Consider the following 26,204-nt stretch of genomic DNA (forward strand, 5'->3'; position numbering starts at 1 on the left):
TATTTACAACAAATGGAACACTTTTCTGATCACTGGTGACTAAGCATGGTCTCTTTTTTTTCTACTGTGAGGATGATTATTTTCCATTTTTATGGTGCTACATCATTACCTTTTAAACATAAATAACATGCAGGTCAAAAAGCTACAATTAAGACTATTGGTTGCAGACAACATTTAGAAAAGTTGATTATAAAGAGCTCAGTGCAATTACCCCAAATTATTTTCAGGAGTCATTAATGGGTTAAATATTGAAATATTGTGTTAAACAAAATTACTTTTTAATAGTAAGACATCACAAAGGTCTAACATATCAACTGATGTTCTTTATAAAGCAGCTGATCAACAGAAATCTTTTAATTTCAGTTAGAAAATCCTTGCCCCAATGATGCAGCAAGAGTCCTATATGGTGGGGAGGGACAGGGTGTGAAACTTTCTGAATGATACTAGACTGGGTGTGTATCCATCCTCACCAGACAGGGTGTGTGCTGATGGTGGAGGCAAGGATGGATGAGCAAAGTTCAACTATACAGAATATTACTCACTGAGACAATTTTATTAATATTACAAATGCAAACATTTCATTAGTTTTCTAATATATATGTAATATACACAGTCAAATTCACAACTATAGGCTCCTCTACCCTCCCTGGCAAAATAAGTCCTGTAACTGTTATTAAAATTTAACATGAGTATAACATAAAAAACCCAAACTTCAACCATCTGCATCTCCAGTTTTTTCTATTCTTAGGGTAATACTTGTTTAATGCCCTTTTCAGTTAGACCACAGGTTTTTCATCTATTTCATATTTTTATCGTCTATAAACGGTGTTTTTGAATGCATACTTCTATTGAAATGGCCTTTTGAGAATAATTATTGTCAAAGAAATGTTGAGGAGTAATTTGACTAAACCAGCAAAACTGTGCAATGACTCATCTTTAAGGGGGCCGCTAATTCTGATGTTGACCAAGATTTGAATGGTATCCGTTGTACATCTGTGATGGACCACACTTGTATTTTCCCTGAATCTACACACATCATTGTTTGACACAATTGTTTGAGTGTGGATATATTTTAATGGACATTACAGCCAGTTGACAAAATTCAAGTATTAGGAGTATAATAAACTTTTTAGTCATGTACTATGGTGGAGTGAAATGCTTGGCACTGTAGATTAGTGTTTAAGCACAAGGTAAAGGTTATATATCATTGGCTTATCTTTTGATGGGCTGAACATTTGAAGGCTGGAAACAGGTGAGCTGAAAATGCATACTGCTCTTAAACTTGTTCAACAACTCCTCCAACAGCCTGAGAGACAAGAATAGAGAGAGAGAGAGAGAGAGAGAGACAGAGAGGGGTGGGGGGTGTGTATTGTGAAAAAAAATGCATATACTGCTACTTTCAAAGTGAGGTAACACCAAAGACAAACCACTTTTTAAAAAAAAATAATTATTAAAAAAAAATTAATTAATTAATTAATTGTTTTAATTATTATTTTTTTTTGTCCTTGATGGGAGCTCTACCTTGGTTAGACCAATTCCAAAATCCGTATTGTTTATTTGCTAGTTACAGCACTAATTCCTTCACTAAAATCCTACAAACATTCAAACACGTCTTCTTAAAATACCGTGCTAAAGAAAGACTCAGAAAGGATGGCCAACCCGTAAAGCATGCGCCAGTGTGACATTTAATCAAGAACTTTAATCAAAACAATTTGCATAGGACAGAAATCATTTTAATCCTTTAATTTGTCTCATGTGTGTAAATAGATTTTACATTTACCTGATGGTTTCCTATTTTAATAAGCAAATTAAAAATGTGTTATTCATGAAAGAATAATCGACGATTGTTTAGATGCTGAAGTCTTCTGTAGAGAGATGTTTATTAAACATTTACTGTGCCTCAAGTGTCAGAGCAGAAAGTTTTCCACCACAGGAGAGTCTTCAGGAAACTTTGAGCATTTCGTTATTAACTGTTGGATTTTTCTTATCGATTTTAAAGTAGACTAGAAAAGGGAGGCTGAAGTATTGAATATCAACTAATCTGTTACGCAATATTGCTGTTCATTTATATGTGAACAATTTTACCTGCAGTTTGCTGTGGTATGAGAAGAATAAAACAGCTTCTGGACTTGCTGTTATAGCAAAATATTATTCTAAGTGGATAAATCCAAAATTCATGATAGCAATTAGAATCCGTTTAACTGTTCCCCTACTGCACATATTTTAATAGTTACTTCAAACGACTACTAATGATGTTTGTTGGGTTAAAACAGATTTAAAACACAAACTCACTTCTTGTCAGCTCCACTGTGAAGCTGTGGCAGGGCCTCGACTGCTTGCTTGAAGCTAGCTCTGGGGGAGGGGATAATAATAATAATTAGTGACCAATAATCACATCTTTAAGCTGTTTAACTAAACTGTGACATGCTGACTCTCTGGCTGTGTTACTGCGAGTGATATTTCTTTGATAGAAGATGTGTGTGCTCTCACTGGCTGTCTGGAGTCAAGTAACAAACTACAGCGTCCCTCAGTGCGCAGATTTCCAAACGTGCCTAAAATAAAAAGCAAACAAAAGTATGCCAAAACATCTCATTTCATGTTGATATGTCAAGCCTTTGAATTTATATTATGTACTATTTTTTCTGTACCTGCAGTGCACCGTTCTTGCTAAAGCTTGACACACACTGCATTAGACGACTCATCTCTTCAGCCACAGATTCCACAATCTTAGACAGAACCCGTGAAACCAAGTCCTTAGAAATAGTGAACACCTAGCAGGAGACAGCAGAGACAGAAATAAGACATATCTGAGAAAATTCTTTTTTGATATTAGAGGGAATAGGTTTGGTTTACAAAGTTTGCCTCTGCATTTTTTAACTGGAACTGTAGATAATGTGGTACATCCACCCAACCATCTATCCATTCATTCATCTACTGTATATTACTGTATAATCTGATCGCACATTGTACTATCAACTGAAAACAATTCATACTGTCAAGTAAAATTATATCCCAATTTGGTAAACTTTCATCTTCCACCATGAGCAAGCTTTCCCAATCACATGACTGCTACCAGCTAAACGGGCTACCAAATACTTCCTCCGAGATAACACGTCACAGCTCATAAATGCCCATGAATGGTTGGTGATACATAAACTGTAAGGAGAGAGAGTGATGCTTTTATCGAAGAATACTCTTGCTCAAAGGCCTTGCTCAAAGTTGCATGATGTTGGCATGTGAAACCACAACCTTCTGATTAGAAAATTTTTCCAATAATCTAATTCCTAACTAAGAAACTTGCTGGCCCTAGACCAATCTGGCAACCCTGTCATAATGTTTTCTACGTATACTTTATGCTTATATAGAGCTCTACTCCACCTGACCAACATGGATAAGCCACCACATACATGTGTTACTGCAGCGACACAGTTGCTCACCAGTTTTTCATACATGTCTCTTGACGTTTATCAAAAAACGTGTCATGTTACTACAAAACCTAAAAATGTAAAGCTTAGGCTGAGGACTTAAACAGGCATTAACATAAACTTGTGATTTGTATAAATAAATAGCAGCAGATTTCTGGTTTTAAAGCACACACTGAAACCTTATTAAACAGTGTTCTGATTTGGGTTAAGTGTGTACACTGAGAAGTGCAAAGCACTTACAATTAATAAAAGTTGATAAAAAACAAGCTCACAAGATCACACCTTATCCCCCTTTAGGTTATTCATAGTGGTCAAGTGTGAATTGCAAAGATATAAAAAAAACTGAGACAGATCTAAAGTATGATGAGGTTTTATAGCTTACCTCAGCATGAACAGAGATGATGCTGACCAAAGCTTCCTTCAAATAACTCCGTACCCCTACGAGAGAGACAAACACAGTGAGTGAGACACAGAGAAAGAAAGAGAGAAGGCAAGTGACATGAGAGACATAGAAAGAGGCAGAATGTTAAAGAATCATGTGACATGAGTAAACACTCATCAGAGTACAGGGTGTTTCTCGTTCTCTCCCAAACCTGATGAACACTATGGGGATGCTTTAGGTGGTTTAAACACAAGACATGGAAATAAATGTTGCATATTTATTGCACTGTCATGGGTATGAACTGCGTAGCTCACATCTAACAGATGTTTAGGTTTCAAGCATATTTATAATTCAACTTAGCTTTTAAACAGAACATCTAAGGTGGCGATATGTATACAGTAAATGTACAGGCAATTCTTAACCCTGGCACGGTTAGTCAAATTGATAAGTTTTACTACTGAAGAGTGCGTCATTTTACTTTAAAATGAACAAATCCCAGATGTACAGTCAGCAGATACAGCAACATTCATTTTGTTAAAATGCATGACGCCTAATAAAGTACATTAACTTCTATACACTGTATGTATACAACAAATTCGTCCATCACTGAAGCAGCTACATTTTTCAGGCAAGAACCTACACTGTAATTTAAAACCACAGATTTAGTTGTTAGCTGCTTTAGATAAGTAGTGTGTTATCGGCAGATTTAGCAGGTTAAAAATAAATAAATAAATAAATAAATCACAAAAGAGAAGTGAGAGAATCTTTGTAATTAATCACTTTCTTTTTTTTTGTTTTTGATAAAGTGTATCCTGCACATGTGCTGCAAATAATTATTCTCTTTTAATCCTGGGAATATGATGAAATGGCTGTACATCTTCACCTCCACATGCAATAATCTCATGTTGAGATGAATAAACTACAAACACAACACTGATGAGTCAGGTGTAAATCTAATCATTATATCAACATTCACACACAGACAGATCTTGACTTTAGATAACCAAAGATGACTGAATGATTCAAATCGACATTTAAACTATATAAAAAGAGGTTCATTTCATAACGATAGAGAGCAAATGTGAAATTACAGTGAAATTCAAAGAAAATGTGCACTGGTGTGTGTATGTGTGTAAAATTTTCCATTTAGTCTCTTGAGAACTGTATTCTTTTTCTTTTGAAATGTGTCTGTGTGTAAAATCTCATTAATAAAGCCAGTCCAAACATGGATTTCTACCAGTGCATTCAATTCATCATTACATTTTATACATCAGTGTGCAGCAGTACCTGTTGGTGGTAGGCAGTCTTTCCAGTCAAAGTAGCCTGCATAAATTCCTGGCTCCAGAGAGCCCACTATGGGATCAGACTTCTTCTCAATGTACGACTCTAGTAGTCGTTCATCCAACTCACGAACTGCCTCAGTGCTCACCTAAAACAGACACACATGCAAAAATCAAAATACATATGAACATAAAAGTATTTATATGTTTGAATAATGCTTTTGAACTATACGAGAAATGGTTTTAAAATGGTTTTTATTTAGCACAAAACTTTCTCTGACACAGAGGTCACACACACACAAAATAAAGCATTCACTAATGCATGTCTGTCAGCTTGACTACATTTCCCTGAAGTCAAGAAACTACCATCACATTAATGAGAAATGTAAGCTTATTGATTACTAAGTGTGAAATCGTTTTTACATTCATTACCTTTTAATAATGAAACAATTTAATCCCAAGAACTGATGGCTTGGCCATATTTCACCAACGGTAATAAAGATATAAAACATGAGCTAGAAAAGCTTTTAACATTAATAACACTGTTATATTTATGCAGCAGTCCACCCGTGTGTCTGTTAACATGTCCATCCATCTCTTTGACTGGCTAAAATAAACATTATTGTTGTGTGCTGTCAAAGATGAGTGTATGAAATATGTAAATATGCATGAATAAAAATGAATGTAATGAATAGGTTCACATACTGTTAAGGTCAAATAGTCAATCAGTCTTTCCTCAATACATTGTTTCCTGTTTAAATAATATGTGAAGGTTATTTAAGGCACACATGCACTATAAGGGCAAAAGTTTGTAGAAGCGTGACCATAAGGTTCATATGTGGTTTTCGAACCAGCTGTTCTACATTCTAGTCCCTATTTGCTGTTATTATATCCTCCACTCATCTGAAATTTGGAGTGTGCTTGTGGAAATTTGTGTTCATTCAGATAAATGTACTTACATAGGTTTAGGAGGCCTGTAGTGCAGCCAGCATTCCAATACCATGTTCAATAGGGTTAAGGTCAGAGCACTATAGCAAGTCACTCAAAATGTTAAACTCTAAACCATTTAAACCAGATTTATATAGTTCTTGCTTTGTGCACAGTGACATTGTCATGCTAAAATATGTTAGAGTCTAATACTTCAAGTAAAAAAAATAATAAAATGAATGCTACTGCCTCCAAAGACATCCTATGCAATTGGGTACCTCCAACTTTGTGGTAACAGTTAGGAAAAGAACCACATATGACTGAAAAACCAAGGTATTAACCAATGAAGAGGTGCACAAAAAAACTGAAGAGGAAGCTTTGGCACAGAGACCCTTGCCAAACTAAAATTAATTTTTATTTTTATTTTTTGAAAGAAAGAAAAAAAAAAGATTTGTGGAAATGGAGTACCAGTTACTAAGTTGTGGCATTTTGTTTAATGACTTGTGACACAATGTGTAGTTGTTTAACAAAAGTATTTGTATTTATGTGTTTGGAACATTATAAGTAACTGTTTATGTTTTATACCACATTGTTAGTCAGTAAATTCAGTATGTCCTTAATGTTATTATTTCCAGTGTAATAACTTGTACATTGCCCTGTCGACCCATAGCACATATCATTGTGACATTAAAATGAAAACACTCACTCAACTTCTAAGAAATCCATATCCATGAATCATTTACCAAAAAGCAAAATAATAAAACAACACACACACACACACACACACACACATACACACACAATTCATGTGTAGGTGTGAGAAAGTGCGCTTACTCTGGTAATCTTTTCAGCTGTGGTAAAACCGTGTTTCTCCAGGTGCTCAGCAAGGTTAAGGAAGGTGTGTCTCTCCAAATACTGACAATTACTCAGAATTATAAGAAGGCGCTGTTCCTGCACACACACACAGTTTTAACTTCATTAACTGTCTATAGAACAGGCTTCTCTGCATTGTGAAGAAAAAAAGTCTATAATTACTTTATAAGTCTGCATTTTACATCAGATTTTATAAAACATATGAATCATTAAAGTAAGAAGTGAAGGGTATGCAGGATGAGTAAGAGATGTGTGATTGAAAGCACACAGACAGAACGGAGGGGAAATCAACAGTCTTTTCACCACATAGAAGGGAAAGCCCCAAACTTCTGCCTTGTCTATATCGCTGTTAAACCAGCTAATTCTGCAATTAGTCTATTTCTACCAGTTGGGTGTTATGGCATACTGTATGTTTTATATTAATAAAAGGTAGTAAAAAAAAAAAAACATACAAAATTAATAAACGGGTGTCAATTAAAAAGAATCTTACTGATGATGGACCAAAGTCTTCGTAAATGCTCCCAAAGAAATCAGGGGATGTCATATCCACAGACAAACTGAAATACACAATTGATATTAGAAATGATGGTGTTAGACATAAACAAAGGAGAAACATTTAAACTGTAACTAAATGCAATTGATTAAAAATGAACTGACACTTTGACCTGCTTTCACTTTAGTTTCGTACAGTGTTGGTTAACGACATGCTGATAGTCTTGGCAATGTAATTTTTTTCATATTCTACCATAATACCCAACCACTCAGTAGCTATATCTTTGCTGTCACAAATCTACAAACAGGGAAGGCGGGGTAAGCGCATGCTTCCACTGATGCATGCAAATCTTTTTAAACCGCTCAGGTGGCATCACAGAGCAGCATAACACACTCAGGGAAAAACACTGTCTGCCCTATTCTGCATGCTGATTCTCACAGATGCATATGCTTTCAGAAAGCACTTCCAGTCCCAGATGGCTGTGGCATTGTTAGGATTTAAACACACAATCTCAAAAAAAAGAAAAAAGAAATGCTTGAATGATTTTCTCTTGTGCCACTCGAGAGCTTTTGCAAGTGTTATTTGCTGTCATGTGAAAAAGAAAGTACACCCTCTGAATCCTATAGTCTTGTATATCAGAACATGATCAAAATCATCAGGCGTTCAAGCAAGTCTTGAACCATCGTTATGGAGGAGTTCTGGCTCACTCTTCTTTACAGCATTGCTTCAGTTCATTGAGGTTTGAAGAACTTTGTTTATTCTATCTTTTAAGGCCCTTCTGTAGAATTTCAAACAGTCTAATAAAGACTAATAATACTGCAAATTATTATAATTGTTATTTTAATTACAACAACAATAATAATAAGAAAAATCTGACACACACAGAGAACTTACTGGGAAGTATCAATGTCTCCATCCGTCTTGGTGCTTAGCTGCTCCAAACAGTTGATGAACACCTAAAAATCATTAGAATCACAGTCTTATCAGTGCCTCCACATATCGCTGTCCGGATTTATATTTATTTACAATAATGCTTCAGACCATTGACCTTAGCATCATTGCAACATTCGAACCACAACCATCAATGTGTGCCCTGTTTGCTTCTGCTACACACCTTCATGATGCCTGCACATAGCTCACAGGCTTTATTCTGAGCTAGCTCCAGCTGAAAAACCTAAAGAAAATAAAGAGGGTGAGAAAGTGAAAGAAAAGCAACATCACAACCACAACTCTGTTATGATTTTATTCATTCTGATCACATATGGTTTTGGGAGGTTTTGCATTCAGACATAAATAGTGTTTCTTACATTGATCTCTCCATGCTTGCACTCCATGGGCTCCTTGAGAGACTGCAGCATCTGCACCATGCACTGCTCAAACTGAGCCGGCTGGGGGACGAAAAAAAAAAAAAAAAAAAAAAAGTTAAAAATCTGGTACTTCTTTTATTAATTACAATCTTTAAGCTTGATCCGCATAAAAAAATATAAATAAATAAATAAAAAGCATCACCAGTGATGTGATTCCCTCATTATCTACTATCCAGTCTTCTTTCTCTGGAAGTCTCTTGACATCTAAATAAAGACAAAAACATGCTCAAAATTTACACTAAAGCGAAATATGCACAATTTGTTGCCTAAAACTGCAAATGAATGTCTAAAACCGTAATCATGATCATTTACTTAATATTCTAAATCTTATTTCTTTTGCACAATTGGTTTTAACCAAAAGACAAATATTTTTCATCACTCAGCATATTATGCCTATTATATCTGAATTCCTTTTACAGCCGCTAGCTTGTCTGTTATCTCTGGATGGTTCTTATTCTATAGTAACACTGGCCTACAAAGTTCAATGCAGACTGATCTAATACACCGACAAGCAAGATAATAAAAGCCAAATGTCAAATACTGCATTTTTTTATATTACAGTATAATGTCCTATAATATTCGGTGCTGCTCTGTACCTCCCCCTGCTGGCCTTTAGGGCCAATAGGACTGTATGGTGCAACAATATGTTTAATGTGTTATGAGGAGGTGAGGAGGAAAAAAATCCCTCATACATTTATACTTAGGTTGTACACATCCAGATAATTCTCATGGATTTTGTAGGAACCTCATGAAATTCATGGATTATTTTTTATATCAGTCTCCAATTCTCTGAAGCAGTCTCCCTGATTAAAATCTGTAGAGCTTCAAGTGGGGGGGAAATTTAAATGTTTTTCAGCTGTGGTAAAGATAAAAAAAATTAAGTATAATTTCTCTGTTATAGAGTCAAAGCAAGAGGTCTCAAAATGAAAAATCTTATTAAATCTGATCTATTGAGTCATGTCTAGATTAACCTAAAAAATCTGATAAAATTTGTGAACAAGAGTGAAAGTTTACTATTGAGAGCAATTAACGTGTGAAATTAATTTCAACTTTGTTAAATCAGTTGGCTGATAATCTAGTCATACAGTATTTATATTTTGGATATTTGCACTATTGTGTTGAATTATACTGGTTAAAAGGATGAAAGTGCTACCTACATAAAAGGGGCACCTCTGGAAATACTGCGACACTAGAAAGCATGCAAGTTCTTTATGACAAACTTCAGGTAATAGTTATGAAAATACAGAAATTGGTAATAGGGTCACTAGTGGCAATGGACATGACTTGCCTTCAGCAGTGTGCTGCAGGGTGATGAGCAGGCAGTGCATTCGCAGGTCAAGCAGCAAATCCTGAATCACCTGCAACAAATCATTGGGAATCTCTAAAGCCGAGAGAGCCTCATGACTCAGCCTAAAGAACAGATAAGAAAAAGTGAGTAAAAGGCTTTTTTCAGTTTTGGATGAGAATGTCACTTATCCCTTCTGTTCTCTCACCTGACAGTGTGTATGGTCTGTGTAAGCCAGGCCCCAGTGAGGGGGGGGTTGGTGTTCCAGCCTCCATATATACGCAGCTCATTCTCAGAAAGACTACTGGGCAACAGAGCACCACGCACAAGCTGAACCAAACGCCGAGTCACCTCCTCGATCATGCCCTACACACGAACACATTCAACAATTATTATTAATTTATACACAAATCAAGTAGCTTAACTAATTTTCAACGTAACAGGTTAAAAACAACAACTTTACGTGCATTCAAATTCATGTATTATTAGTTACTCACTTTAAAGTCATTTTGCCTCTGTCGGGCATTCTTCTTCAGCTTTTCCACCTGACTGGACTTCTCCCCTGTCTGTCAGAGAGCATGCACATTGTCAACTTTTTGCCTAATCAAATCAGCATTTCCCTTGTACACTCTCATCTGCATGAAACATACCTCGCTAAAAAGACTGCCGTTAACATAGGAGATCCACAGCTTCCAAAAATTCGGCAACTGACTGATGACAACGTCTGACAGCTTCTCCACAAATCTGACCTGCTGAGGGCTCTTGTATTGCCAGGCTGAGAGAGGATGATCAACATTACAACAAATACCTTTACTCACAATTATACATCAGGACATATACAACTGAACATTGGCAGGAAAACTTCTTACAGTCATCTCTAGGAGTCTGGAAGCTGCCGCCTCTGTTCAGGGAGGAAGTGTGACTGATTCTGCTCAGAGCTGATGAGCGAGGTTCTCCATCCAGCTCCAGTCCTCCACCCCCTACACAGGAAACGAGAGAATAGGGAGAAAGAAAAAATTAAAATGAGAACCAGGATATTTGTTTTCAACACTAGATGGCACTAAAGGACTACTAGTTACTGCATAGTTTTTACATGCCACCATGAAACAGATGTTCACAAAGAAAATACAGTGACGACTTATACTTACAAACACATACATTTACACAGAACATCTTTTCTTTTAGCAAAATAATCAGTGCAATTGCATTTCATAACTTTAGAAGTCTAGTCACTCAATTTAATTTGTGTCGTGCTTATCCTCTCTTATTTTTCAGTCGCTCTTATTTTCTCTCTCAACATTTCTCAGTGTCAGGCTGCTCCCCTCCTTCGCCACTCTGTGGAACCGAGGACATCCTGTTCTCTGTCAGGTCATGACCAGACCACACATACACTGCTCTCTGACTAAACACACAAGCGCACACCACATGGTCCTATGAACACAGTCCACTCAGAGAGATCACACAAGATAGTAGAGATTCTTCTATCAAATACATCTGAAAACCATAAAATGAGTGTTGGTCCACATCAAGGGCATGCAATGTGAAGATCCGGACCATAACTGGAGATCTCATGAGAGAGTCCAATGAGGGGCTAAGACTTAAACCTACTTATTGTTTCGTAATGTTTAAGTGTTTCTAGCTCTGTAGTAACCAGATAAACTTATAGTTTAAAGAATAACTAATTTTCCACAGTGGCAGTACAGTATACAGTAGCCTCTGAACATTTTTGAACAGCAAGGGCAGTTTTTTAATTTTTGTTATAAATGTTTACATTTTCTTTCATTTTATTTCCTGATATTTACGTCTGAATGTGTTGGAACATGGAACAAACTAGTTTTTAAGTGATTAGAAATGTGGAAAAAAGTGTTTCTTGTGGCCCAGTTGTGCCCTTTTCAATTTACAATAAAAAAAAAATTTACCAGCTCTAACAGTGTCTTTCTGAATGTCTATCAAAAGACTATCAGGGTACAATTTCCTCTAAATTGTAGTCAAATTTTCCAGATTGTTATAGTAAAAATAATAATCTGATTTGGAGTTCCCCCTAAAGCCATGGTCCTTTAAGAACACTAAAATATCTGAAAGATAACATCACCACAATGCAATTAGGGGTTCAGAGTTGCACCAGGTTCAGAGTTCAGCCACTGAACGGCATAACTCACCATTGCTTGGCAACAACTGGAAACCCAGGATTTTGCATATCCTGCCTTTGTGTGCGTGTGTATATCGCATTCCCATGAAGCAGAAAGCAGATGTAAATTTAAACAAGCATTAAAAAAACCTCAACTCTTGTAAATCAATCAGTGGTCTGCAAGTTTTTTAGTGCCACCTGGCATGGCTAGTATTGTACCAGGGTTTAAAAAAAATAATTAAATACATTTTGCACTGGAAGCTGTTCTGGATGAAAATTATGTAAAAGCACAAAAACCACTGCAAATCCACCTGCACATCAGACTCTAACTGACTGTTACCAGGCTCATTATATATATATATACTTGATTTGCCCCTGAAACTAGAGAACTATAAACTCAGCAATGCTGGTGTGCACATGTTTAGAGTGTGTCGTTTTCCAGACCTCTCTGCTCCTTAATGAAGTCTTCTTTACAGTTCTGCATCAGCTGTAGTATCCACTTGTGTTGCGCCACGATACACTGCCACGCTGGGTCACCTGAAGCATGCAAGTCTGACAGGTACCTGTTATTCAAACATACATGAGTAAATGTTCATGCCATGCTATAATGAATAGTAATGGCACAATATCTACCCACCTGATGTAGCGTTTCTGATCATGCAGAGTAGAAGGCATCTCCAGTAGTTTATCCAACAGTAGATTCCTCAGAGCACCGATACGGGTTTCCACCTCAGTATACACTAAATTAACACACAAATTCATATACATCACACAATATTCAATGTAATAATCCATTATAATACATGAGTAAGGTATGATTTTTTTTGAGAGAGGTTTTACTGTGTAATAATGGTGAATGTATTGTAAGAAGATGCTGTAGTTGCTTCTGCTTTAATCACTAGTAATATATCCAGATCACCACTATTTTAATGTCATTGGTCAGTGCACCTGGCATCTGATTTGGGGCAACTTCTACAAATACGAGTCTGATAAGTAAAAGTACAAAAAAACGAAAACAAAAAGATGCTCCACAGTACTAACTAACAGTAGTAATGAATCTTTGATTATTGTTATATTAGAAAATAAAAGATAGCATTATGTATTGCGAGTTATAAACTCACAACGCAAAGTTTTAGGTACCTTTTTTAAAGACAGGAACCTCTGTGTTTCCAAACAGTGACTTGGCTTTTTCATAGTCATTAATGACCACATCATAATCCCCCTAAAAAAAAAAAAAACAAAGGCATCAGAAATGACCAAGATGTTAAAATTTGCAACAACACAACCCAATATCAACAGAAGCTGCTACACATTATATGCTACCAATCCATTCCCCCACCAGTGGACCCCTTGTACATCAAGCGTTTTCAGCTCTACCTTCTGAATATTGCGCTCAATGTTGAGTGGCAGGTTGAAGAGGAATTTGAAACGCTGCAGTACGTTGAGGGCATTGCGTGTCGAGTCTGCTTTATCCTTTCGGCCCAAAACCTCCTGAAACAAAGTGTCAGCTGTATTGCTTGCCCCTGAAAGAGGGAGAACACATGAAACAAGGGTTACAGATCTCTAGCATGCACACAGATGAAATCCATTCGGCCTGTCTCTCTCTGCTTGGGTGGTCATGGCCCTGTTGTATGCACTAGGTCAGATTCTTTTAACTAGAACAAGACCTTGAACCACAATAATAATAATAAAAAAAAAAAATCAGAGCAGCTGGCCAAATTATTCACATTTTCCCCACATTGTGCCCTGCACCGGCTGAGCGAGAGACAGTCAGGCACTAAGGGCAGTTAGAGATAAAAGCTTGTCAGTGTGATTGGTTTATTTACATGTGCTGCAGGAAACGAGTGTGTTTATTAATCTTTCATCACAACAGTCAATTTAGCATCCAGCAGGGGAGAACTAGGGGTCTCCTTTTAACTGTGAGATTGGGTGTGTATGTTTGTCCATGTTTATTTATGTGCCAAAGAGGGAGCTTCTTAATGATCTTACTGTTGAGGACATTTTCTAATTGCCGAGTCATGGAGCCCTCCACCTTCTCTGTGCCATCTGATTCGAGCTTTTGATGAATAGCTGTAACAGACAGATAGAATGACACGTCATTTGTGGATTATACAATCTTTTTTTGCTACCACAGCACAAACCAAAGCAGAGATAGAAATGCACACGCACACTCATAATATGACCAAAAGTATGTGGACAGCCGTTTCTAATGTTGCTGTAACTTTAAATCTCCCTTTAACTGAAACGTAGTAACACAAACTAGGTATACGATAACAATGCCCATGTGCCAAAGATTCATAAACACATGGTTTGCAAAAGATAAAGTGAAAGAAGTGTCCAGCACCTTAGACTCTACACTGACTGGTGTATGACATCAGTGTCCGATCTCACATTAATCTTCAAGTTGAATACACAATTCCCTACAGACGCTCGAGAGGGTTATCCATTTTTTCAGCAGAGTGAAGTCTTTTATAACAGCAAAGAGCGGTCTAATACTGGAATGCAATGCTGAAAAGCACATATTGTATGGGTGTGATGGTCAGGTGTCTGCATACTTTTGCCCAAACAGTGCACAGACACAGACGCACACATAGACTGTTTCCTGTGTGCCTCAAGACAGTACTCCCACATATGATTTTAATGAAGATCTGATACGCAGCGTGCTCCCACACACATACAATACACAAACCCACACAGACAGACTGGTGACGGCAGAGCTAACCTCCAGGCCCCTGAGGTCCTCAATGCTGTGCGGATCATTTCCTGTGTCCTTGTGCTGTGTTTTGACTTGGGCTATATGAGTTTTGGAAATTTTCTCTGGGAATCTGTGCAGCATCCTTTAAACACACCCCCACTTCCTTTCAGGACAATGTTAATACAGTAAATTAATAAACTAGGGGTGTAACGGTACATGCATTCGTGCCTAAATTCTTTTCGGTACAGGGTTTACTGTTGGATGCACATGTGCACCAAATGAAATCCTTTTTATGTGTGGAACATGGTTAAAATCTGAATTCCCTCAGGAACATATTGAAGTGGTGGACTGCAAGTTTGATTAGTATCTGCCTCACACTGTTGTGTAGCACAGTTTATTTTTTTATTACTTTTAATCTTGAAAACAAACACAAGACTCTAGAGTTAGCGCAGTGCCACTGTGGCTACTTACTCCATAAAAGAAATGCGATATGTAGTGCCTTGTTTTGCGCGTGCTTTTGCGTTTTATGTCCAGCTTCAAGACTTTCTCTTAAAAGGAGAAAATCCTGACAATTCTGAATATAAAGACAGTGAATGTATGAAGGATGGAAGGAATGAAGACATTTGTTAAAGTATGCTGAAATAAGTAGAACATTTTTTTTTTTTTTTATTAAATATTAAATGTAACACACACAACTGTACTACCCAAATAGGGGTCAAACAAATGTAAAATATTTAATAAAATTATTTATATAATTATATAATCAATTTAATGTGCCAATTTAAACAATATAATTTAAAAAAGTTTTTTGCATTAATTAGATTTATTCTATTTAATTTTTTGGTTTTATTTTTATGAAATATGATATTTATATATTATTATATATTAACCAGGTGTTTTCTTTAAAATTGTTTTTAAACTGTAAACTGTTGATGAATTGTTAATAATAATAAACTGTGTTAATAAAAAACAAAAAAATATATATATATATTTTGCATTTCTTCCCCCTAACTGTCCCGAAATTGAACTTAACCCTGACTAAAAATCTGAGGAATGTATGAAACCGTGACTTAAAAATCGAACCATTAATTTTGTGTACCATTACACTGGTATATAATAAACCTATAATAAACCTGATTCAAACACCATCCTTACAAACCCTTCTGACCAGCCACATACATGTGTATTGTTATTTAACCTCAGTGGGACTTGCCAACTTGAACTGAAATACTGTACAATCTTAGAAGAATGTTACACAATTTACTCACAAATTAGGCTTTATGAGCATGTAACTCTATACCTTCAATCTCATTAAAATGTCATACACTACAATGCCACAATCTGTCTGCAATTACCCCACTTTTGACAACATAATCATATCATGATTAATCCAGTCATATTAGTTCCCATTAGAAGCCATGCTGTGTCACAAAAATCAGAATGAGACAAAATTTTCATATTTTCATATCATGAGCATAGGAATTTAGTAAATGCACCATAATGAATGTGATGGTCCGTGCATACCTGCTAGAGCATCCTGGGCTTCAAAGAAAGTACTAAGTCCTCCTTTCACACAGGCCAGACTGCCCTCATTCTTCTTACTTGCCTGCTTTTTCAAATTCCCCACTGCCACACGCAGCTGCTCAAAACTAGCAAAGCATAGAAAAATGCAATACATTAACGAGCAATACAGTGAGCTCATTTTCAAGCTCAATATGGTGAAAATCATCTAGATTAACACTTCAATAATTGATTCTGAAGACTTGGTACTTAGAAAATAAAGTTAGCCAAAACTTGTTATGGAGCCTATTAAAGATTTCTTTTTTCTATCATGAATAACACAAACACTGAGTGCAACACTATACTAACACTGGGTAGGATGCATTGATCCATGTGAGATTCTGGTTTATGTTGACTTCTGTTGATTGCATCACACAATTTTTCATGTACACTTTCATGCTGCGAAAGTCGCATCCTATCCTCTTATCTTGAAAGTGTTCAACTGAATCAAAGAATGTGACTGGCCATTAAAGAATATTTTACTCATGTTCACTTATGTGGAACCCAACAAAGTAATTTGCTATTGTAGGGTATTTGCCCTACAAATGCCATTCTGAGTCATTCTGAGTCACTGACATTCTGAGATACTTTAATTACCAAGTAAGGATTTAATACTCAAGGTTTCATTCATAATGTTCATGATACAAAGGACTTCTTAGGTCCTCGATCTGCCACAGTCACTCTAATAAATGCCCCAGTGTGAATGGTGTAAATCACATCTGACTGTTTCAGATTAGTGAGTGTAGCTCGTTTCTAATAATTTAGGTGCACATGGTTAGTTGATTAAAATGGATTTTTCCTCCTTTTTGGTTGGAATAAAAATCGACAGCTAAAACAGACTGCTGCAGATAAGATTAAACAACCTATATTCCCTGTTCCATTTAACATCCATAATTACCATATAATATGTATATTGTCCTAAAGTTGACTAACCTGGTGGTAGAGTGGTTCTCAATCAGGTACCAAGTGGCAGAGAAATTCTCACTCGTGAAATCTCCGCTCATCCCCGGAAACCAGCTCTCCAATTCTTTCTGAGTATATTTTCCCCTACAAAAGAAAATAACAACAATTAAACCAAGCTTAATTTATAATCTGCCATATATTTTCAGTGTGAGATATCTATAAACAAAGACATCTATTCATAACCTTTTTGAAATCATAACCCAACTTCTTTTTGTCGTCTTCTTATTATAAATCACTTGTTAAAATCACTCAAAAATGTCACTGGTTAATGTTGATTTGACAGGGGAAAGAATATTATCCCACCCATCCATTTCTATCTAATTAAATGTTAATATTTTTAGAACTTGTGTATGTTAACAACAAAAATGTCCATGTCTGCTTTGACATACTTATCAGTTTCGATGCCCAGTGGGTCGGCCTGGCGCAGAGACAGGGGTGAAATGCCTTTGTTCCGGTTTAGTCTCAGGTCGTAGTAATTCACCTCATCTACCCATACAGCAGATTGCTCCAGAATGTCTGAATGAAAAATTGTGCACGTGAGTTACATCAGCTACAAGTATGCACACGGATGCAGAACATCATGAGAAAGAAGAAAATTCTAACCTATCTTATCAGCTTTGAGGACTTTGAAGGAGACAGTAGAGGTGCCTAAGCCTCCACTCCTGGTCGTGACGATGATCTCGCCCTTGTCGTCTTTAGCAGGACCAACGCGGCACACAATCTTACTAGCAGACATCCATTCAGCAGTCAGCAGACAGTTATGCCCACAGATAGACAGCCCTGATGAGGTGTTACATAGAGACTGATAAGTACAGTTTCTCATTTTCTACTCTTAGACATAACAGTTCAATCATACAATGATTTTTGCTGCATATAATGCTCCAAAAGAAGCAAAAATAATATTGACTTACCAATAAGGTCTTTGGGTCCATTTCCCAGGTTTTCACCACGGATCGTGACTTTGGTCCATGGTGTGCCTTCATTGGGTGAGATTCCAGTAACTAACGGAGGCTGTCGTGCTTGAGACATGGCTCACACACTGTGGAGAAAAACAAAAAGACAAAGACTGACTGAAAAACTTTATAATGTGTTGCCCTCATACTGTACAGTTCATTGGGCAAAAATTCTAATGGCTAAAATGAATAAATGAATGAATGAAATTATACATAAATAAATAGTTATGTTAAGTTAATTGAAAGACCAAATTGAAATTGTAAGGGTTTCACTTGATGTCAGGTCCACACATATAACACACAAATAAATCCTCTTAGGTATACGCATCTACAGAGCAGGTAAAAAAAAAAAAAAAAAAAACAGTGCAGACAAGAACAAACTAATCAATTCAGACCTTGATGAAATGAGAGAACAACAGCCTCTTGCTGTAATCACCAATAATGTTGAAAATGTCAATAACTTTTGGTCCCTTTTTACCATGAAGAATATTTGAATCTACTTTAATGCTTCTACACATTTCTATGATGAACTGTGCGTTGTTTGGCTTCAAATTGAGTTTAAATGCATATCTGTGGCTGATTTAATGCTGCCCAAACAGAGGCAACCAGGCATTACAAAGTGATTTACTCCTCAGCAATTTGTAATTGATTACAAATTTATTTTTGATTTTATCCACTTATTTATAGTTAGATTAACACTGTGGCCGATCTAGAAAACAGGCTATCACTAACAATACAGCAAATAGAAACAGTCAGTCCATCACACAAGACAAAATATTCAGCTTCCTAATGAGAAACTAAACAGCAACATTCTCTTTCCGGAATCACCGACACTGGAAACTCGTTTTAAAACTATGAAATGAAATGTTTCCTATCCTATAGTTTGACTAACAGTTGGATTTTAAAGTTTTTAATACTCTAATCAACACAGGCATTGACACATTGATGCTTTTTGCAAATGTATGTTTATTATTAGTGAAACCAAACTCAACATAGAGCATGAAGACAAAATATTCTTGCGAATGTTTTAAACTAACTATGGCGTTTTTATTACATAAATCATAAGTAAACAAAATGGAAATTTTGGTGTTTCCACACGGACGTTTTAATTGCCGGGTTGTGTGCATGATGGCGGATTTTAGTGCTTGATTTGAGACTTGGTGCATCAGTAAAACTAATGTTTAGTTATTAGGAATTATTGTACACCAGAGTTTATTATTAAACAATTATAATATATATATATATATATATATATATATATATATATATATATATATATATATATATATATATATATATATATATATATATATACACACAGTGAGGAAAATAAGTATTTGAACACCCTACTATTTTGCAAGTTCTCCCACTTAGAAATCATGGAGGGCTCTGAAATTGTCTTCGTAGGTGCATGTCCACTGTGAGAGACAATCTAAAAAAAAAATCCAGAAATCACAATATATGATTTTTCAACTATTTATTTGTATGATACAGCTGCAAATAAGTATTTGAACACCTGTCTATCAGCTAGAATTCTGACCCTCAAAGACCTGTTAGTCTGCCTTTAAAATGTCCACCTCCACTACATTTATTATCCTAAATTAGATGCACCTGTTTGAGGTCGTTAGCTGCATAAAGACACCTGTCCACCCCATACAATCAGTAAGAATCCAACTACTAACATGGCCAAGACCAAAGAGCTGTCCAAAGACACTAGAGACAAAATTGTACACCTCCACAAGGCTGGAAAGGGCTACGGGAAAATTGCCAAGCAGCTTGGTGAAAAAAAAGGTCCACTGTTGGAGCAATCATTAGAAAATTGAAGAAGCTAAACATGACTGTCAATCTTCCTTTGGACTGGGGCTCCATGCAAGATCTCACCTCGTGGGGTCTCAACGATCCTAAGGAAGGTGAGAAATCAGCCCAAAACTACACGGGAGGAGCTGGTCAATGACCTGAAAAGAGCTGGGACCACCGTTTTCCAAGGTTACTGTTGGTAATACACTAAGACGTCATGGTTTGAAATCATGCATGGCAAGGAAGGTTCCCCTGCTTAAACCAGCACATGTCCAGGCACGTCTTAAGTTTGCCAATGACCATTTGGATGATCCAGAGGAGTCATGGGAGAAAGTCATGTGGTCAGATGAGACCATAATTCCACTAAACGTGTTTGGAGGAAGAAGAATGATGAGTACCATCCCAAAAACACCATCCCTACTGTGAAGCATGAGGGTGGTAGCATCATGCTTTGGGGGTGTTTTTCTGCACATGGGACAGGGAAACTGCACTGTATTAAGGAGAGGACGAGCGGGGCCATGTATTGCGAGATTTTGGGGAACAACCTTCTTCCCTCATTTACAGCATTGAAGATGGGTCGAGGCTGGGTCTTCCAACATGACAATTACCCGAAGCACACAGCCAGGATAACCAAGGAGTGGCTCTGTAAGAAGCATATCAAGGTTCTGGCATGGCCTAGCCAGTCTCCAGACCTAAACCCAATAGAGAATCTTTGGAGGAGCTCAAACTCCGTGTTTCTCAGCAACAGGCCAGAAACCTGACTGATCTAGAGAAGATCTGTGTGGAGGAGTGGGCCAAAATCCCTCCTGCAGTGTGTGCAAACCTGGTAAAATACTACAGGAAACGTTTGACCTCTGTAATTGCAAACTAAGGCTACATTACCAAATATTAACATTGACTTTCTCAGGTGTTCAAATACTTATTTGCAGCTGTATCATACAAATAAATAGTTAAAAAAATCATACATTGTGATTTCTGTATTTTTCTTTTTTTAGATTATGTCTCTCACAGTGGACATGCACCTACGATGACAATTTCAGACCCCTCCATGATTTCTAAGTGGGAGAACTTGCAAAATAGCAGGGTGTTCAAATACTTATTTTCCTCACTGTGTGTGTATGTATGTATGTATGTATATATATATATATATATATATATTAAGCACTGTATTGAACTAGGCTGAACAGAACTGATCTTTTCCTAACATTATTTCTAGGCTAAATTCTAAGTCACTTTATTTAAAACGGATCTCACTAAATATATGTAACAAAGGCACGGTTTTCCTGTAGACCCTCTGTAATTCACCTAGCAAAAGAGTAAGTAGCTATTTGAACTTCAACCCCAGCAGTGACTCGTTTATACTGCGCGCGCGTGTGTGTGATAGCAGAATAATGCTCATTTTCGTGTTCATACAGAATAATAGTACAGATCAGTGAGCTGATGTGCCGCTGATTAGGACGTCAAAGCGCCTCAGCTGCTGTCAACGGAATCCCGCTAGCAAGCTAAAAACACTTAGCCAACAGCTAGCTTTTCAAGCAACCAGGGAGGAAACAATCCTCAAAACCACTTCGAGAAAGTTTTAACGGTTATTATAACTCTCTGGCTTTCTTACTCCAGCGTCCAGGATATTTTACGAAACATTATTACATTATTACTCACGAAATTGCCGACAGCTCAGCTGTAAGCAGGGTCCTGATTGTTTTTGCACTACTGACAGCACTTCCGGGTCACGCGGTGACTCGCCCCACCTCCATGAAACACAACTGTTAAAATGTCCTGAATGGGAAGCGGATTTATTGCCTCAGATCTCTGTTCCTGAAAAGCGGAATTTTGGTGGGAAAGGTCAAAGTTCACAACAAAGAAAAAAAACATTGCCGAATGTTTTTTTTTTTTTTTTACCTTATTATAGCAATCATATCAGTAATGGGATGTGTGTTTGTGTTGTATGTAAATGCAAATAATGAAAGTACATAATATTTATTATCATTTTCATTATTATTTTCACATTTCAAGCTCCATATTAAGTCTGGGACCTCAGCCCTGAAATTTATAACTATTAATATATTAACATCCACTGTGCAAATAGGTACATAGGCAGACAAAAAGACAGAGAGAGAGAGGGAAAGGAGGCATATTTTGTTCTGACATAGCAATTTAAAAAAAAAATCCAGATTATATGAATAAAAAACAAATTAGAAACCTCTGGTGTGCACATCTTTGAAACATTACAGTCTGTATTTTTGTAATAAAAACACTTTTACATGTTCAGTCAATACTCATCTTTAAAGAATAAACCAACCATTGCAGTGACAATATTTAGACTTTTTTTTATAAAGAACACATTTTATACAGTTTGGTTGCTTTAAAAGGATTATTCAATCAGACACAATTCATATGTGACTTGCTCAAGACGTCAGTGCGTTGCTCGGTGCAGACCACCCATCCAGCATGTGCTGTTATCTGTGCAAGGCGAGGAAACTCTCCCTTTGAAGAGGGCTCATGGGAAGTGAATTCTTTCAATTATTTTGGTCTAATCAGAAGAATCAAAAACAATTTGGCCTTTGTGGTTTGAGCACATTGTGTTGTGTGTGGCAAAGTGAATATTGTGATAGTGATGTCTCTTGGGAATTATATCCATCTCATGATTTCCTGTACTTTTCACGGAAGAATTGCGTAATTACTGCAATCCCTACACGTTAACACCCCACACATATTACATCACTGAGTGGGTGGTTTATTGAAGGGCTCTTGGGATTTATGCACAAGTTTAGCTATAGCATACCTGATCTACTACATGAAAGTCTTAACAAGAAGTTGTGTATAAGGACCAATTTGCTAAACAGTGACAATGAGTTGGGGAAAAGTTCTGCTACTTTTACAGGGGCCTTATTGAATTCACTACAATAGTTCAAGGTCAAGTTTATGTCTACAACACTTTTCACAATCGAAACGGTCTCAAAGCAACTTTACAGAACCTAAGAATTATAGAACAAAATATAGATGAATTATGTGTATACAGGGAGTGCAGAATTATTAGGCAAATGAGTATTTTGACCACATCATCCTCGTTATGCATGTTGTCTTACTCCAAGCTGTATAGGCTGGAAAGCCTACTACCAATTAAGCATATTAGGTGATGTGCATCTCTGTAATGAGAAGGGGTGTGGTCTAATGACATCAACACCCTATATCAGGTGTGCATAATTATTAGGCAACTTCCTTTCCTTTGGCAAAATGGGTCAAAAGAAGGACTTGACAGGCTCAGAAAAGTCAAAAATAGTGAGATATATTGCAGAGGGATGCAGCAGTCTTAAAATAGCCAAGCTTCTGAAGCGTGATCATCAAACAATCAAGCGTTTCATTCAAAATAGTCAACAGGGTCGCAAGAAGCGTGTGGAAAAACCAAGGCGCAAAATAACTGCCCGTGAACTGAGAAAAGTCAAGCGTGCAGCTGCCAAGATGCCACTTGCCACCAGTTTGGCCATATTTCAGAGCTGCAACATCACTGGAGTGCCCAAAAGCACAAGGTGTGCAATACTCAGAGACATGGCCAAGGTAAGAAAGGCATGATTACATGATTTTCATGTAATCATGAAACATGATTTTCATGCAGGACAATGCTCCATCACACACGTCCAAGTACTCCACAGCGTGGCTGGCAAGAAAGGGTATAAAAGAAGAAAATCTAATGATATGGCCTCCTTGTTCACCTGATCTGAACCCCATTGAGAACCTGTGGTCCATCATCAAATGTGCGATTTACAAGGAGGAAAACAGTACCTCTCTGAACAGTGTCTGGGAGGCTGTGGTTGCTGCTGCACGCAATGTTGATGGTGAACAGATCAAAACACTGACAGAATCCATGGATGGCAGGCTTTTGAGTGTCCTTGCAAAGAAAGGTGGCTATATTGGTCACTGATTTGTTTTTGTTTGGTTTTTGAATGTCAGACGTATATTTGTGAATGTTGAGATGTTATATTGGTTTCACTGGTAAAAATAAATAATTGAAATGGGTATGAATTTGTTTTTTGTTAAGTTGCCTAATAATTATGCACAGTAATAGTCACCTGCACACAGATATCCCCTAAAATAGCTAAAACTAAAAACTACTTCCAAAAATATTCAGCTTTGATATTAATGAGTTTTTTGTGTTCATTGAGAACATGGTTGTTCAAATTAAATCCTCAAATAAAATTAATCCTCAAAAATACAACTTGCCTAATAATTCTGCACTCCCTGTAAATGCGTTTTAAAACAATATGTGTCTGGACCCTACATATTTTTTTCTGATTTTGCCTTGAAAACCATATAAGCATATCTGCTAAATCTTTTTTGACAATGATACATGACTTGTAATTTCTAAATAAATACAATCTTTGTTTGATGATCATACAACAGATTTTTATTTTTAATGATCCAGACAGTGTATGTATAAATAATATATAATGTATATATATTTCCAAATTCAGGCTGAGTCTAAGCACCGATTATCCAGTTTGAACAATAGGGGGAGGTGAAGAAACACAGAGAGAGAGAAAAAGAAAGAGAAAGAGAGAGATTCAAGTCAATCATACGAAGCACTGATTTATTTACAAACACCACTAGAGAGACTTTACAAAGTATAAGAGACAAACGCGGTTGTAGCAGGAAAGTAAGAGCCACTAAAACCCAACTATTTTTTTGAAGTTGCTCTTTGCATCCACATGATATGCTTTTAGAAACAAACCTCACAATATAGCTTGAAATTACGCACGCACGCACGCACGCACACACACACACACACACACACACACACACATATATATATATATATATATATATATATATATATATATATATATATATATATATATATACACATATATATATATATATATACACATATAGTAAAAAACATAAACAAACAGCACATAATAGGTTCATTCTACTGCAACAGACATGCACAGCAAATGACAGAGTGAGATTGCATCTTCACCCACACTATGTAAATCACTCGGAAATTTTCCTGCTAATGTAAACCTGATAAATCAACAACCCACTCAACTTTCTGTCAATGATCATTCAGATTATATTATTGACCCATGGCAAAATTTAGCCTTTGAGAAGTTATAAAATAATACTTTAGCTCTAGAGCACTAGAGAACTCTGTTCCCAGTCTATAATGTATTATGGCTGAATCACATTTTAAATAAAGAAATAAATAAAATCGGAAGTGCACATGTAAAAGACCAGGACCTAATTGCCACCTGTTTTCAGCAACTAGTAATCACCTACATTAATAAGAGCAGTAGGGGGGAAATGATGAGTGAAGAAGCATAGAGCCATAAGAATATTATTCCTAGGTAGACAATTTCAGAGAAAAATGACATACACATTTCTAAGATTTTATTAAGAGATGACATGTCTGACATTTAAAAAAAATTAAATGAAATTTATGGTTCATTCAGGTTATAGAGGAACAGAGAATTGAGTAATTTTGTCCAAAAATTTGGAGAAAATATGTCTCTTCCCTTAAATATGTTATTTTCTTTACAAACTCTAATCATCTGTATATGGATCAGCGGCAATTGATAACGATCAGTTATCAATTGATCATGTAGTAATGCGTGACCTTTAATTTGCATGGAAATAAATTTGATGCATTAAATTATTGTGCAAATGATAGAAACAGGTTTGTCAAAAGTTTATTATAAGCCATTAAATGTAACTAGTTGACTAGTTAATCTATCTTAAGCCTGACAATGTGTTAAGTTCTTCCTCTTAATTATATGAATCGCTTAAACGCAAACACACACACGTTCACACACAGGATAGAAATGACTTTGCTCTTTACAGTCTTTGAAAAATCAAAGAGACGTGGGATGCAGAGGTTGGGACTCATAACAGCACATGAAACGACTAATGATTCATTGTTCTCTAGCATTTCTATGTTTGTATGTGACCTGGGGGATAGCATTGACAGGAACACTATTTAGAACAGTGGGAGGATGCAAATAGTCTCTGCAAAACTATAGAACACACTGGACAGATAATGGACACCATAAAAACATGAAACCGAAGCAGTGCACACACTGCA

At 36.5% G+C, this 26,204-nt stretch overlaps 1 protein-coding gene across 1 annotated transcript; it reads right to left on the minus strand.

The window, feature by feature from the left end:
• Window positions 1-256: 256 nt before the first annotated feature.
• On the minus strand, window positions 257-21,939 carry exoc2 (exocyst complex component 2). The gene is made up of 28 exons (XM_046835996.1): window positions 21,788-21,939; window positions 18,290-18,417; window positions 17,982-18,158; window positions 17,768-17,894; window positions 17,349-17,462; window positions 16,380-16,504; window positions 14,150-14,230; window positions 13,538-13,683; window positions 13,301-13,382; window positions 12,798-12,900; window positions 12,605-12,723; window positions 10,902-11,012; window positions 10,683-10,807; window positions 10,530-10,598; window positions 10,241-10,398; window positions 10,036-10,157; window positions 8,890-8,951; window positions 8,688-8,768; window positions 8,495-8,554; window positions 8,275-8,336; window positions 7,378-7,444; window positions 6,849-6,965; window positions 5,095-5,236; window positions 3,808-3,863; window positions 2,649-2,771; window positions 2,491-2,552; window positions 2,293-2,352; window positions 257-1,306 (listed from the first exon to the last, which is right to left on the minus strand). The coding sequence occupies exons 2-28, from the start codon at window positions 18,405-18,407 to the stop codon at window positions 1,213-1,215; spliced, it is 2,763 nt and encodes a 920-aa protein (XP_046691952.1). The 5' UTR covers window positions 18,408-18,417; window positions 21,788-21,939; the 3' UTR covers window positions 257-1,212.
• Window positions 21,940-26,204: the final 4,265 nt, after the last annotated feature.

This window comes from Silurus meridionalis, chromosome 23 (assembly GCF_014805685.1).
Source record: "Silurus meridionalis isolate SWU-2019-XX chromosome 23, ASM1480568v1, whole genome shotgun sequence".
In the NCBI taxonomy this organism is placed as follows: Eukaryota; Metazoa; Chordata; class Actinopteri; order Siluriformes; family Siluridae; genus Silurus; species Silurus meridionalis.

Bases quoted from the DNA above. Each gene is read 5' to 3' on its own strand.
- exoc2 (XM_046835996.1), bottom strand. From the start codon at position 18,407: ATGTCTCAAGCACGACAGCCTCCGTTAGTTACTGGAATCTCACCCAAT. The intron at 8,337-8,494 runs GTGTGTAGCAGA...AATGATTTTTAG, and splicing joins TATGTGCAGGCATCATGAAG to GTGTTCATCAACTGTTTGGA. The intron at 2,553-2,648 runs GTACAGAAAAAA...TTTTTATTTTAG, and splicing joins GCAAGAACGGTGCACTGCAG to GCACGTTTGGAAATCTGCGC.